This window comes from Etheostoma cragini, chromosome 11 (assembly GCF_013103735.1).
Source record: "Etheostoma cragini isolate CJK2018 chromosome 11, CSU_Ecrag_1.0, whole genome shotgun sequence".
NCBI classification, from domain to species: Eukaryota; Metazoa; Chordata; class Actinopteri; order Perciformes; family Percidae; genus Etheostoma; species Etheostoma cragini.
This window is the reverse complement of record NC_048417.1, coordinates 21658787-21670801: the sequence shown is the minus strand read 5'-3', so window position 1 is coordinate 21670801 and position 12015 is coordinate 21658787. Positions and strand designations below refer to the sequence as shown.

Here is a 12015-nt window from a genome sequence, read left to right as displayed (position 1 = left end):
GCTATCCCACGGGGCTCCATAATAAGTGAACAGACGTCATAAACAGACGTCATAAACCGCCAAAGATCATCCTCAGCCTCATGTCAGTATTTACTGGTTCCCGCTGAGTTTAATGCAGGTACTGCTGCACCGAACAGCAACAGCTGAGAATAAATTCTAAGATATCATAATCCAAATATCCCATAACAACAAGGTACTGCGCCAAATCATCAACAGTAGTCAATTTGTAGTTTTAAAGAATTTAAGCAAGGTATTAAATCTTAAAGGGGAACAATGCCCATTTTCAAAATTCATATGGTCCGAGAAGTCCAAAATTATTACTAAACAGGAACACCTCAAATCCCAAAACTAGAGTGCTAAATCTCAAATGTGTGAGGTCATTAAGTACCTGCTCCGTAGACAACAAATTGGGAAAGATGTTATACTAGATGACAGAGCATCCAGGGAAATGTTTGGTTTCTCAACTGAGAACACTACAGGTTAATACAACTCATATGGGTCTAAGAAAGAAAAGAAAATCTGTCTCCCATTCATTGTCTATGGAGCAGCTCCACACCTTCTACTTGAAGACACATTGACATTTGAGACTTACTTCTTTTGTGTCTGGCTTTGAGAGACAGTAGCTTATGTTCACATTTAATTATTGAATTTTACTAGGCCATGGCAATAACATATTTTATAATTCTTCATTGAGGTGGTGTCCCCCTTTAACTGACACACACAGCTAAAATTAAAAAGTACAACAACAAACAACTATAACAATCACACTGTCTAGAATTAGCCATTGTGAAGTTACCTATTTCATTTGCTCTGAGCCATTTAGTCAATACAGGCAAATGTGTTTGTGTCAAATTAAATCAGACTTCCAACAAATCTGAAATGATTACGTATTCATAATATTATAGTTTCCTTACTGTGAAACCATTTGAGGGTCCTTTTTGTTTTATCTGCAAGCTGAAGATTCCAGATGACCTACTTTTCAAAGAAAGCTGTTACTCAAAATGACCTCAGTGCACGGAGAGACCTTTAAACCAATCCAACCTTTAAAAGTCTAAAAATATCTGTCTCTGAATTTTTTATTTTTTGTACAGTGAAAGGAATTTATCATTAGACACAATCATTTTAAATAAAGACCTCTTGTAGTGTCCTGTAGTTTGAGATGTGAACCAGAGTTACAAAAGAGAGCGCACACACTCTTGCAACCGACACACAAAACTCTTCCAAAATGAATCCATCAAAGGGAATGTAACTGATTAGTCCAGGACAGAAACAAATGGCTCCCCTCTTTCTTTGCCGCTCTCTCTCTAAAGCATCATACAATATAGAGTACAGCACATGTCGGTGATCAGTGAGTGGAGTCTGATAGAGATGAATGGCTCTAGCAGCAAGACACGACAGCGCTGACCATCTCCTGATTACTGCTCACCTTTATTGGCTTACTGCGGGAGATGGAGAGGGGTCAAAGGGCATTCAATATACAATAGAGGCAACCGAGAGAACACACAAAGACAATGAAGCGTCAGTGTGTGTGCTACCACATCACACAGAGAAAAACATGTGCACCAGCAAAAGGTATTGAAGATCAAGCACACACACACACACACACACACACACACACACCTTAACAAAAAGTAAAGATAAATGGTAAAAATGATGGAGAAGCAAGGATTTTTTCTGTGTCATAGAACGGTTGTTAAGAGGTAGCATGTGGTGTTGCAAGTAGCGTTTGTACACATGCACAGAGAACCACGCGAATACAAAGGGAACACAGAAAGATGTGCTGCTCTCCCTGTCAAAAATGAATCCACCAATCCACATCAGCCTAACAAGGTGGCTTTCAGGTTAAATCCACAGCAGAGTGTGCAAGAGCCAGAGAGATCTGGGAACAATGTAAGAGGGGCAAAAAAGAATGTTGGGAGGGGGGGGACGAGAAGAGAGAAAGGGGGGGGGGGGAATATAGAAAGATGAGGTTTTCTAAAGACGCATTTTTGGCAGAGTCTTGTCTGTGTGTGACTGTCGTAGTCAAAGTCAAAGTCCCACTAGGGAGAGATTCAGACAATAGTCCGCACCAGCCTGCCTCAGCATCACACTGGCCCCCTGACACACACACACACACACACACACACACACACACACACACACACACACACTTTCAGAGAGATGTTCTTTCTAAGCTGCCTGTTTGTCAGCCTCTAAGCCTGAATGGCGTTGGCAAGAAAGAGAGTGGCGAGAGAGAGAGAGAAAGCTGGTGGCGGGTTGAAGGAACCACAACACGGAAATACAAAATCATTAAAACTGAAAACATCAACAAAGGCAGACAGGCATTTTTGCTGTTGAGTACTCTCATAATAGCAGTTTAATGCATGTTAAACTTGACTTGGGTGTGTGGCTTTGTGCTTGGAAATGGGAGTGTGTCCTCACAGGTATAGACAAATGAGAATAATTACGTACTATGAGACAATTTTACCGGTCAAAGCACTTTTGTTTGTACTTGTGCAGTTATTAAACACTCTTACAAACATTTAAGGACACACACAGACACCCAAACACACCTCCAGACAGTCCCCACCACCAAAGGAAAACTGTATGTTTTAAATGCCATCAGTAGTGTGCGTTTGACTGTACTGTACTGTAGTCCACTCAAGATATGGACTGATATACTGTATTCTGTGTTATTTCTTTTATGTTTTTCACTGTGACACCGTTGATGTCTGTAGCTATAGCTACAGTATACTGTATATTGTGTCCAGTGACTTGAATGATGTCTAATATATATTGAAGCATATCTTCTGTCACTGTAACTGCATTTCAAATTTCCTCTTCCAAAGCTGATTTGATTTATTACTGGAATGATTAAGCTCCTACTTCTCTATGCCACCACAAAGACGTCAGACACGTCTGACCACAAACACACACACACACACACACACGCACACGCAGTAAATGCAGTAATATGGTTTCCCATTTCCGTCACTTTGCATGTCAGATTCTGCAAAATTATAATATAATCTGAAATCTTCCAAGGTTCACATTTTCCACACTTCCAGACTTTCCATTTCCATAACATTACCATAACGGTCATAGTTTTGGGTGGGTAGGAAAAAGCCGTAGCTGGAAATGGAAAAAAAATATCTTTCCTCAAAGTCACTGTCTTTAAAATCCTCACTTACCAAGACCCCGCCCCTCTCTCACTAAGGTCCATGCAGCTGTCGGTCATCTCAGCGCAGGGCTGTTGGAAGCACTTCAGTTATAAAAATACATCAGAGCTTAGAAAGGTGACTAGGAAAAAACCTCATGCTTGCCAGGCACACACTCTCTTTAACAGCTCTCTGGTCTTTGTGGTATTTTAAAACAGAAGAAACAATGACAAGCAGGTACATGGAATAGGCTTGAGTAAAAAAAAAAAAAAATGTAGTTGAAATGTCGGGAAATCAAATGGGGAAAAATGGCATTAATGGCATTAAAGGCCCTTAGAGGCTGTACCGGACATTCAACAGGCATATTACTGGGCACAACACAGCAAAAACTAGAAAGGTTGGAAACTATGGTTAGATTTGGAGATAAAAGGTAAACAGCTTTCACTTGGCAATATTCAGGTATCACTGACCCTAAAATGCAGGTCACATTGGACTCAGTGATAACAGATAATGCAACAGTAAACAAAATGACTCTGTTAAACTTGCTGAAATTGCCACATGGTCTGTCCCTGTCTAAGATTCCAGTCAATGGAAATAGAGTTAAAGGACAGGGGGTGAACCTCATAAACTATTTCAGTTCTGCAGTATTTGTTCTTGATAGGCTTTTCAAAACCAACCTGTAGCCTACAGTGCAGCGCAATAAAGGGGAGCCAACTAAAGGGAATACAGTCCATCACTTTCATCAATTTTCCCCATATTCAACATCAACAAGGCTTCATTACCAACTTAACAAAACTGGAAAAGTATCAGAGTGCCCAAGACTCCCAGGGGCAATAAAACGATCAGGTCAAGGTGTTTGGTTATTTAAATAATTAGACATTTCTAATAATTACAAATGTGTTACTTGCACCACCAAAGTACAATACAAAAGCCAGTCCTGCCATATTGATTAGTCCTATGACCTTGTTTTGTTGAGGCTCCCTGAACATTTAAATTTACACTGATGTTTTCTTGTGCTTACTTGGTGGATAGTCCTCAATTTGCGTGAGCGGGTGGAAATTGGATCCCAATAAAAAATGCTTGCCTCAGGGCCCCCTTACAGCCATGCTTTATACGTTCACTATATCGTTCATCTCAAACTGCCAGCCGTGTTTCTCAAGCTTGCTTTATTTCATTCAGTCAGTTCTGTCAATGAGAAGAAAACCTGCTCTCTAGTTTACTGGAATAGAAAGGGGAAGTCATTGACAATGAGTCTGACTCTATTTACACCTGCAGGCAATTCAAAGTCACTCAAGGTTTTTCCATTTGACAGTTTTCTGACAGTGAACAGTGCCATGCAAGTGTCAAAATGGTTAATAAAAGCTGAAAAAAGCATCAATGGATTCAGTTTGCCTTTTGACAATCAAGATCTTTGTTTTGGAAACCTACAGGAATATGCAGACCTAGTCTATGACGCTAGAGTTGTAGAGTATTTGTTTATTTTTACCTCTCCATGTTTACTGTTTCAATCCCTCTAAGTAATCCTCTTTTCCCCTGTTCCCCTGTCTTCCTTTTTACATCACTTTATCTCGTCTAGAACACATTGAACACTGTCCCAAGTTCCTGCTCATACATCACACTTTTTGGACTAGGGTTTGCATTAGGGTTGCATTGCTTAAGCTCTGAAGGCAAGACAAGAAACTGAGAATGCAAAGGGATTTTTTCAGCTGTTAGAAGAAGAGGAAATTCAGTTTTGATTTATTAGGGGTTCATTCTAATAAACTAAATGTTAAAGCTATGCCTTGCATCCTGTCTTTTATGCTACTCCTACCCACCTTGCTTGGTACTTCCAGAATGGTTATGGACCTAATACCATGTACAGCAGAATGTGGAAAAAGCCTGCACTGATTGAAAACACCAAAGTGGTAGACAGTAGGACAGGCACACATAGAGTGAAATAAGGTAGAGTGCACTTACGTTCAAGTATCTCCAAATGAAATGGGGGAAACTTCAAGGCAAAGTGAAAATAAAGGTTTGACATCAAACTTCCAAAAATATAAAAAGTGTGTAGGCTAAGGTTTTGAAGGATGATTGATCTGTATTTCCCTGTGCTTTTAGATGAGTGTGTCCTCCATCATTCTATCTTGGTTGCTCATACCTGTTAACACAAGCTTGTCTATGTGTTTCTATCAAATATTGCTATAGTCTAACCTCTTTTCTTTCCAGTCCTTAAGCAAATCATACTTTCATTTGCACTTCCAACAAATTAAGGAGATATTTCTAGAAGGGAGGTAGAGAGGACCAAGTGTTCAGGAGACAGAAGAGGCGGGATGCAAGAGGAAAAGTCAAGTGGCATAAATGGTGAATACAATTGGAGAGGTGGAAGAGAAAAGGAGGGACTTCAAGTGCGAGTGATGATGGAGAAAACATGATTCATGTGAAGTGATAGAAACAGACTGCTGTTTCGATCGCTCCCAGAACATAAAAGAATAGAATTCAAACTAGAAGAAACTGTGGCTGTGGACATTACTTTCCTTTACTCTTTTTTTTTGTCCTTTTGTCGTCATTTTTAGATAACACCCTTCTTTGAGAATTATACAGCATTTAAAAAAAAAGTGTGTCATGTTTCAGTGACTCACTATACTTTATTGATGCTCATTGATAGTAACTTGTCTGTTTTTTGATTACCTGCAGTGTTTCCAACCAAGGATCCAACATTGCTTTCATCTGCCACTGAAACAGAAGGAATACATGTTAATACACATACATACACTCACACACTTTCCATTGCTGTATAGATTCCTCCCTTCCTCTTGACTACAACATTTTCAATTTATTGTTCCTGGCTTGCCAGTAAATCTGCTGTCCACATGTTCCTCATCCCTAAAACCTTAAATATTTTGAATTTCCTCTTCTCAGCCTCTCCTTCTCTCTCCATCCTCCTCTTATTCTTACTGTCTTGTTTTACAAGATGACAGAGTAGCTGAACTCATTCCTGTGAAGTCAGCTTCACTGCTACTGAAGTAATTTTTCTTTCTTCCCTTCTCTCTCACTTCATTTGTCATTCATCCTCCCTTCTCCCCTTCCTGTTTTTGCCACTACCCCTCAATCTGGCCCTTTCACCTTTTGCCCTTTACCCTCACCTCTCTTTTTTAATGTTTTCATTTTTTCTTTGGTTACACCGATTTTAAATAGCTGTGTTCTCCTCCCTCTTTCCCTCCTTTGATCACCATTCTCTCAATCATTGCTCCTTGTTGATCCTCCTTTCACTTTCTGCTTTTTCACAGTGTGTATCTTGCTTTTTCTCCCTCCGTCCTAAAGCCACAAAGCAGCACAATGCCAACAGGGAACACATTGACTGGTGTTACGCACGAGCACGCACGCGCGCTTGTCCGTGTGCGCGTGTGCGTGCGTAACACCAGTCAATGTGTTCCGGACACACACACACACACACACACACACACACACACACACACACACACACACACACACACAGCTTCTCCCAGCAACTACTTTTCTAATGAAAACCAAGCCTAAAGTGTAATTCTGTGTGTGTGTGTGCGTGTGTGTGTGTGTGTGTTCGTGTGCGGGTGTATGCCTCATTCAGAAGATCTGTAGATGCCACGTGTGTGATGTACACAGAGACATGGTATTACAGTATACAGTACAGCAGTACACACTAGAGCTGTCACTTAGTCAAAGTTTGAACTAAATGAATTACTAACATGTAATTAATTCTGATTAAAGTGACAATATGTAACTTTTTAATGTTTCTGAAGCCACCTGTGACCTGTGACAGCAAAGAAGATTAACACTGAAAAGAACAATATTTATACAGTTTTTAGTAAAGCCTCTGCCCCGACTTTTCCAGCACAGTTACAGAATGATTTGAGGCAGGTAGACGGCGCTACAGTAACACATTCAGATGGGTCACCGAATTCTTTGTAACAGCGGAAAGCCTGTGTTAGTATCCAGCCTTTGGTAAAAGGAAGCAGGAGTTTTCTCTAGATAGGACTAATTGTATTTTAATGTTATTTTAGAAGTTGCAGTTACAGCTGATATTGGGGCAGTACCACCACAAAAAATAAGGAAATTAAACAATGAACAACTAAAAGCTAAAAGGACAATTGGCAGCTGTGTGACAGGGGATAACAGATGTGGTTGTACATCACTGGCCTAAATTAAATTAAGTCCTCCTTCCATTTAGTGCGGACGTTTTATTCATTTTATTCCGTGTTTGTTTTGGCTTACTATTTTCTTTTCCCTACATATCAACACAAACTGAAAGTTTCATATAGCCACTTTAAATAAAAAAGCTACATAGCCTTATCCCAAACTGAGTTACGGAAATTATGTTGTTCTGTTGAGTCGTAACAAGGAGGCGAAGGCAGAGACAGAAAAAAGATGGAGGACAGTGAAAACCAGAGAAGGAGTTCATAATTTGGAAACAATCTTACTCTTACATTTTTAATTTGGCTGGGTCAGAAAATAAATAAATCAGGACAAATTAAATAAAAATGATATTACGTAACTGACCCCGGATTGAAACGCTGACAATGCTTTCTGTCTCTCTTACTCTTCAACACAAACACAACAGCTAGAACACACCATGGACTCATACCAAAACCACACTGGTTATCACATTTTCTTAAAAAGTTGTTCTGACAGTGCATAAAGTACTTTTATGACACTACTTATAATCATGACATGCAATAATTATAAACCATTATCAATACGTGGATAAAAAACAATAACAATGTCTTGTTTAGCTTAAGAAAGAAAAATAATTACAATAGGATTTCTGAAACTCTACTCGACCTGGTCTGTTTTTTTATGAACAACAATGACAAAAGAACAAACATAGTTACTTATGTAGTAGTACATAGTACTTTTTTATAATTAATTCTCTGCATTTATCCCATGCCTCAAGGGATCAGTGGGCAGCCATTTACAGCGCCCGGGGACCAACTCCACAGTCTGGATCAAGGGTATTGACTGGAGAACCTAGTACATGCTTTTTTAAAGCTGGAGGGGAACCAGAGAACCCAGAAGAAATTCATGCAAACATGGAGCATACAAACTCCACACAGAAAGGAAGAACCTGGATTTTAACCCGGTAACTTCTTACTGTGAGGCCACAGTCCTAACCATTGGGCTACCATGCTGTTTATATCACACCACATGCAAACACTGACACTGCTCCGTGTGAACTACATGAGGCTCTTGTCAACCACCAGGCTGATCAAGGGGATGCAGCGGTCATCGCAGACGGGGATCTTAACAGTGCTAACCTGAAGAATGTCAGACCTGACCTCCGGCAGCATCACATGCCCCCACCAGAAGAGAGAGAACCCTGGATCACTGTTACTCACCCTCCAATGACGGCTACAAAACAAAGTCTCTGCCCCCGTTCGGCAAATCTGACCATGCAGCAATTTTCCTCATGCCAAAATATAAACAACAGCTAAAGCCAAAAGCCCCGATCCAAATGGAGGTGACTCGCTGGACTGACCAATAAGAGGCCACCTCAGAGGACGCTCTAGACTGCACATCCATCACATATGTGTTCAAGTGCAGCTCTGACGAAATGAATATTTTTACCATCTATTTTGACATCTAGTGTGTTGTATGTTACTATTTATATCAATTTTATTGTTACTGATTTTATTGATCTGGAACAGGAACACAATGAATTTCACTGCACATTGTACTGTGTATGATTGTGTATGTGACAAATAAAATTTGAATTTCAATTAATCATAAGCTGATGCATTTGTTTTTAACCTTCATAAGGGAAGAAAAATCAAAATCAGCTTTGGATCCTTTTTTCACCCAGGTTTCAATTTATGAAGGGTTTTCCCTTCCATAATAAGCATAAGGCACAGCACCCAAGCTGTTACGGGTGAATTAATTTAAAATCAATGTGAGCTTGTGGCCGGTTTAGCTCAGTCGGTAGAGCAAGCGCACATATGTAGAGGTTTACTCCTTGACGCAGCCCTTTGCTGCATGTCATTCCCCCTCTCTCTCCCCTTCCTCTGTCCTGTGGAAAAAGGCATAAAAATGCCCCAAAAGATTATCTTAAAAAAAATCAATGTGAGCATCAAACTTTCCTATTTGATACTAAATTATTTGATTAAATGACTCAGCTCTAAAGTATTGTAGAGTGGACTTTAATTAGTTGCTCTAGCTTTCCCAAAATGTTAGACACAGGTGTGGTAATAACATTAAAACAAAATTATGTTAAATTGCATATATATATATATATATATATATATATATATATATATATATATATACACATTTATATATATATATATATCTTTTTATATTATTTTCTTGAGAGAGGACCCCTAAACCCCGCACCAAATAAGTGCAACCAAGTCTTCCACAAACACTGGGGAAAACTGTTTACACCTTCCTACCTTCCAGCATTTTGGTCTTGTTTGTGATTTGTGAGCAATCTGTTCTCCTGAATTTTATGCACACATAGGGCAGGCTGGGAATAAGAGAGACAGCACATCTAACAGGATTTCAGGCTAGTCCAAAGGGATAAGATTTGTCTGCAAAGATGTAAGGTCCTCCCCTCAAAACTATTTCTGCATGTAAAACAACATCTAAACCTTAGCTCAATCTTGTTCCCCTACTGTCAAACACTTGTTCATAAGCTGTTATTACTGCTGCTTGATGGTTTGGCAATGAAAACATGTCAAGCCATTGAAGCAATTTAATAGAATGAAGTGTGTTTGTAACACATTTTGTGAATATGAATTGTGTAAAAAGACAAAAGGAGATGGTGTACAGATATACAGTACCAGTCTGTTATTCATATAGAAATGGATGTCTTTGCTATTCAACTAGTCTCCGGCTCTTTTGTCTCAAACACACACACACACACACACACACACACACAGCTGGCAGTGAAGCCAGCTCGAGGAGGACTTAGAGAAGTGACATTTGAAACAATAAGCTTTTGTTGTGCTGCACACCAGCCACTGTCATTACACAGATGTATGCACGAGCACAGACATAACTACACACTTACTACACGTATTTTTAAAAATGACTTTTAAACCATCACTGAAATGTCACTGAACCCTCGCATCATAATATCAGTAATCAGAGAGCAACAGGTGACAAAGCTGGTGTGGAAAGTGGGATGGCATTGGCAGCAGAAGTAGCCTTTCTGGCTTTTGGGTTGTTTTTTGCATTAATAAAAGACCACATGAGCTTAATTAAAATCATACATATGTGTGACCCATAACTTGGAATTCTTACAGTAAGATTAGCATTCTCCAACTCACTCCTCTATGTGAAAATGTGGCACTCATGTCGGTGATTTACTTCAGAGTCATGTTCTTTGTTGCAAAATACGAGATTACTGGAGTGATATCTTTCGTTTCATGTCTAAGGTGTTAAATATTCAAATTATCCCAGAACCAATTTTAGTACTCATATGGATATCCAATAAAGCTAAGAGACTGAAACTGGCATAACAGCACTTCTTGGCATATGGAATTCTTACTGCAAAGAAGTGTGTCCTCTTATTCTGGAAAAAGAAAGAGGGACCAACACTGACGATATGGCTCAGAGAATCCGGCTGAGAGTATCCGGTTCATCTTTAAGGACAAACTAAAGACTTTGAGAACATTTGGCAACTCTCATTTGTTAGTTTTTTATTTATCCTTATTCACTTTCCTTATTTTTGTTTGTATACGGTAAAAAGAAGCACTGTAATAAAATGTTGCGACTTGACTGAAATTAAGCTTCAAAATAAAAATATTTGAAACAACAAGATTAGTGTTCTCCAGCCATTAGAGATGTGGTAGTCATATACGGTAGTACTGTACGTGTGTAGTTGTACAGTATGCAGTGCGTGTCTGCAGGTGAGAGGTGTCAGTCTGCGAGTGACTTTAAGGAGCATGCTGTTGGTGCAGCAGCCATGCCTCAGCAGTCATGTTTTCATTTCTGTGAGGATACAATGCATGCAGTTATCATGCAGAGCATATAAACCAAAAAAAATCTCCCCACCAGTGTGCTGCTGGTTCTGAGTCGTACCCAAGTCCATGCTTTTCGAGGCTTTAACATGCTGGAACTGCCACTGGTCCTGATTCTGGGTAGGAGACTGGGGCTGAGCATGGCTAGAGGTGTGAGAGTTTTCCCTGGAAGAAATTATACAGTCCGTTATTTTGTTTCATTTTAATTGCTACTAAATAACACTACTGTGTCCACTTTTATTATTTGTTCTGGTTTATTATTCATATGTGCATATCCTTCATATACAAAGCACTCTGTATTGCAAGGTTGTAAGACAAAAACATACACTAACACACACCTTTCTTGAAGATAGGAGTGTTGGTTAGTACTGCTGAACTCTGTTTCATGTCCATACAGCTCGCCCTTCTCTTCCTCGTCCATGTAAGAATAACTCCCATTGGTCACTGAAAAGCAAGAAAAAAAACACAAGTCTGCATTGAGAATGTGCAAAGTGGAGATATGATCAGAGATGCAAAGATTTCAAATGACATCTTTTCTGGAGCACTGCAGCTGGGATATTCTCAAATTAATTTTGGTTACAATAAATACCAATACTTCTCCTATAGTAAAACCCATCTCCCCATTGCCCATTCATATGCTAAGCAGGTTTTAAAACACCCATTACTACAATACAATACAGCATAATACCCTTCCTTCTCAATCTAGCGTGACACTGATGAACTTTTTTTTTTTTTTTGGTGGGGACTCTTGTTTTTCCAGGTCGGAAGAACATCTCTCTCACTCATTGGCTAGCCAGACCCTCTGCTTTCTACAGACAAAACAAAGCACAGCTGAGTAGACGTTTTACATCAGTTTGCTGGATCACATTTAGCAAAAATAAAGAGAAGTGAACAAAAAAGGCAGC

The 12015-nt window shown here is 39.5% G+C and overlaps 1 protein-coding gene across 6 annotated transcripts in view; it reads right to left on the bottom strand.

The window, feature by feature from the left end:
* The window catches only part of LOC117952448 (partitioning defective 3 homolog B-like), a 206756-nt gene that overhangs the window by 89714 nt on the left and 105027 nt on the right, over positions 1-12015 (bottom strand). For 5 of the 6 annotated variants that reach the window (XM_034884748.1, XM_034884750.1, XM_034884746.1 and 2 more), the window contains 3 exons: positions 11449-11554; positions 11145-11275; positions 5805-5849 (listed from right to left, as the gene is read on the bottom strand). In XM_034884748.1, the coding sequence (XP_034740639.1) occupies positions 5805-5849; positions 11145-11275; positions 11449-11554 (282 nt within the window). The remainder of the gene's footprint in view (positions 1-5804; positions 5850-11144; positions 11276-11448; positions 11555-12015) is intronic. The other variant, XM_034884749.1, reaches the window with a different exon arrangement.